The sequence below is a fragment of the Morone saxatilis genome, unplaced genomic scaffold (assembly GCF_004916995.1).
Source record: "Morone saxatilis isolate NCDOM2014 unplaced genomic scaffold, NCSU_SB_2.0 Contig18, whole genome shotgun sequence".
Classification (NCBI taxonomy): domain Eukaryota; kingdom Metazoa; phylum Chordata; class Actinopteri; family Moronidae; genus Morone; species Morone saxatilis.
In genome coordinates, this window is record NW_023339740.1 from 19,715,975 (window position 1) to 19,719,688 (window position 3,714).

The window sequence follows — 3,714 nt, forward strand, 5'->3', positions numbered from 1 at the left end:
TCAGGGGAAAATGAGGGAATGGTGCACGACCATTCAAAAATATGACTGGGTTTCTAACGATACAAAGCTTAATGCAAATGGGTGAAGTGTCCCTTTAAGCAATTAACTGACACAATCCGCAGATTTATCGTTAATAAAAATAACTGTTAGTAGAAGTTGTAATTGATAAATAAAAATCCAATCTACATTTTTATGTTGCTTGCTGCAAAACCTTCCAACAGTCAGGGATTTTAGTAATTTTTTGTGTGTTTTCTGCAGGTGAGCACTGCCTAGATCCCGACACACACCTTCTGGATTTGTACAACAGTAACCATGGAGGAGAGTGGGTCATCAAACTGAAACCCAACGCCAGCAGAGGGCTGTGAAGGATGGACAGAAAGATCAGGGAACAGCTTGCTCAAAAAGGACAAAAGCAAGAGCCTAAAAAAAGATAGAATCCATGGAGCCCTCTCGTCCTTCTTGTCCCTTTTATCCTTGGAGCAACAAGCGAAAGGGAGACAGATGGACAGATGGAGAAAGCAGAAACAGATAGATGGAAAATCTGCCAGGAGCAGAGCCTAAAAACTGTATGATCAGATGGACACACATTGCCCTCTTTCTCTTTCTCTCTCTCTCTCTCCATCTTCCTCTTCTTTTTCTCTCCATCATTCCTCTCCTGTGTTTTACCGCGGGGCAGCGACACTGCAAGCTAAAAGCTGCTGACGTGACTCATTACTTTCGACAGAGAACCTGCTGCATATAAAACAGGAGAGATGAGAGAGAGCAAGCGGCTGGGCAGTTTGGTTCACCATCTTTTTTCATCTCCAACCACAAGCGAGCAGATGGGGATGCAGAGCACCTCTGGCTATAGCGAGCCAGAGTCCCACCCCCTTTCTCAGGCCAGCCAGACAATGTGTTTCCAACTGTGGGTTTCATTCATTAGTCTTTTGAAAGACATCAAACTTGTTTCAGGAGCCCTCTGCCCATATTCTTGGATGAATTAGTGTCTGAACCTGCACTGGACATTTATTCTGAGATACAGCTACTAAATGGACCTCGTGATGAAATTGTTCTCCCAACAACAATTTTATTAACAACAACTTCAGCTTCAGTGACTGAGCGGTAGAGGCAGAGAGTGTAGATACCGTAGACCAATCGGAGCTGTAGTTGTTGAAAGCTAACAAATCATTTAATATGAATCTCAAATTAACCGTCAATCAGTGCGTCTGCGTACATTTCAGTAACCAGGTTAGTCAGCGAAAACCAGGTTATGCTGGTAATCCTGGTTACTGTAAATCCAGTAATCAGATTTCTGCCCACCCCCCAACCTTACTGTGGAAGCCTGGCTTACTGATTAACTCTATTAGAAGACGGTCACTTAAGTGCATGCACTGACTGACTCCATTTAGCCTAGGATATGGACAGAAAACTCTAGTATCATGTTCTCATGTTCTGCTTTTTTTTAATTTTATGAAACACTCAAAACCATCAACGCCTGAAAATGAAGCGGGACTTCAGCTCACTTACTGACTGATCCTCCTCATTTGCTGGTTGTCTCTCTCCATTGAACGCTCAGACATTGTGATCACAAAAAAAAACAAAGACTTCTCTGTATCGGCTCCTTTCTTCATCTGTGCCATTCAAAGAGGGAAAGAGACCCAGATGAACTGATATCCCCTTGTCTGTGAAACCCTAAGCTCTCCTGGGCCTTAAAAAAAATCCATGGACTTCCAAGGACTCCTGACCTGTACAGAACAGTGCTTAAAGACACTTTTTTTCTTTTCGATACCAAGGGATTTGGTGTCGCAACCTCAAGGACAGTTATTGCACCTCTAAAGGGAGTTGTTAAGGACACACGTCGAAGCTGGTCTTCAGTTCTCATTTTTAAACACATGAATGAAGCCGAAAGTGCTGACGCAACTCTTGGGGTTTACTGGGATTATTATTATTTATATGAATGTAATGCCATTGTTGCTTCTGTATTTGATTAGTATTCTGTAGGCTAGAAAGACTTTAGGATCAAGTGGAGTTGCTGCACTCAGTGTAACAGTATGTTGTGTTAAGACACCCATACTCAGTGTGGGAATCGGCAGTGTTTTTGTACATATTTCCTCATGCTAAGTTGTTTTTTGAAGGATCTCTTCACATCTGTTTCTCCTAAACAGTACCATAAGATACATTATATGTGTAAAGATTGCTCATTGATACACTCTGCTGTGAAGAGGCGCTGATATCACTGCAGTCGGACTGTTTCTGGTGATTGTTTGAAGTACTCCTAACACATGCAAGCAGCAAATGAATGTGTTTAACATTTTGTGCCGATCGTCAGATGTGAATCATTTTACTCCTCGCAATCGGAGCCATGTTGGTGCTCCGCGGCCATTTTGTGGGAAGTGTCTCGCACGCCACACTCAATAGATGGAGTAATGACAGCCGGCCCGGGAACCAGCATCCATCAACACCCTCTGCTCCATCTCTGTCACCTCTATAATGGACCATAATGGCAGTGTGGTGCATGCATCAGAAACACGCAGAGGAATCACATTTCTTTGATAAAGGAGAAGGTAATAAATGGCTGTTATAAATTCTGCTGCCCTGGACCTGACGACAGCAGCGGTGTGTGTGTGTGTGCGTGCATGCATGTGTGTGATGAGCTTCATTACACAAGTCCAATTGGCCTGTCCCAGGGTCCCAGGCACAGTTCAGTGCCTCGGCACAAAGCAAGCTGATGAAACCGCCTTCTGCTGACAATCAGGAGAACTAGGTCACCTCTGAAGCAGGATCCCAGAGGGCAAGCAGTGCGAGTCCAAACACCCCGAGGAGCCGTGCACATGGACACGTATTGTCTAAACACACATGACACACGACGGGCACGCTGAACGACATGATGTGGAGTCACCAAAACGGGGGGCAGGGGGAAGTTCACACACTACACCGGTTTTCTATTGACTGTTTGTGTTTGTACATATGTGAATGTGTTTGTGTGAAAAAAAAGAGGAAACTCCTTTTGGGGTAGATATCTCTGGAACAGTGTTATCTATATAATTACCCAGGGAGACTAAATGACGGGCAGTTATTGGAATATTTGTTTCCTGTCGTGATCAAAGTGTGGTTGTGGACCTCTTATTGTCTTCATCAAAGTCCAGCTTTTATTGTGAAAATTTGAGATGTCTGTCAGCAGACATCAGAATGTATATTTATGCCCTTTACACAAGTCATTGTTTTTAATACTTCTGTGAAAATACCTTAGCCTTTGCTGTAGAAAGAAAAAAACTTTTGAAAAATGTCCCTTTTTGTCAATAAATGTGAATCTAATCTTGTGCTTAACATGATTTATTCTTTCAATATGGGTTAATGGGTGTGGTAGAAAGATGGTATCAACAAAAGCATCGTTCATCATTCCTGTGAATCTGCAGTTGCATCACAGAAAGAAGCACAAACATACACACATGAGAAAAGAGAAAATCTGTAGTGAAGTATTGGCTTATTCTGCTGTTGTAATCAATAGAGAGATTAACCTTGTAATGTGTGCAGGTGAAGAGGCCAGTGCTGCTCAGTTCCTTGATTAATCAGCGCCTTCGCTCCTGGAAAAACCATTCGCAACTAACTGCCTCATCAACTTTGATTATTCAAGGTCTCTGCGTGTCCAAACGGCCGCTTGAAAGACAAAAGGAAGTAAACCGATGTGTGATACAGCATTCGTTGTTTTTTCTCTTCCACAAAATTAAAGCTGTG

The 3,714-nt window shown here is 42.9% G+C and overlaps 1 protein-coding gene across 2 annotated transcripts in view; it reads left to right on the top strand.

Moving 5' to 3' along the window:
• LOC118328890 (rho GTPase-activating protein 40) overlaps nt 1-3,288 on the top strand; it is a gene marked incomplete in the record, with an annotated part of 16,812 nt that extends 13,524 nt beyond the window's left edge. For both annotated transcript variants that reach the window (XM_035662817.1, XM_035662816.1), the window contains 1 exon segment: nt 259-3,288. In XM_035662817.1, coding sequence (XP_035518710.1) covers nt 259-365 — 107 coding nt within the window.
• Between the last annotated feature and the right edge of the window lie 426 nt (nt 3,289-3,714).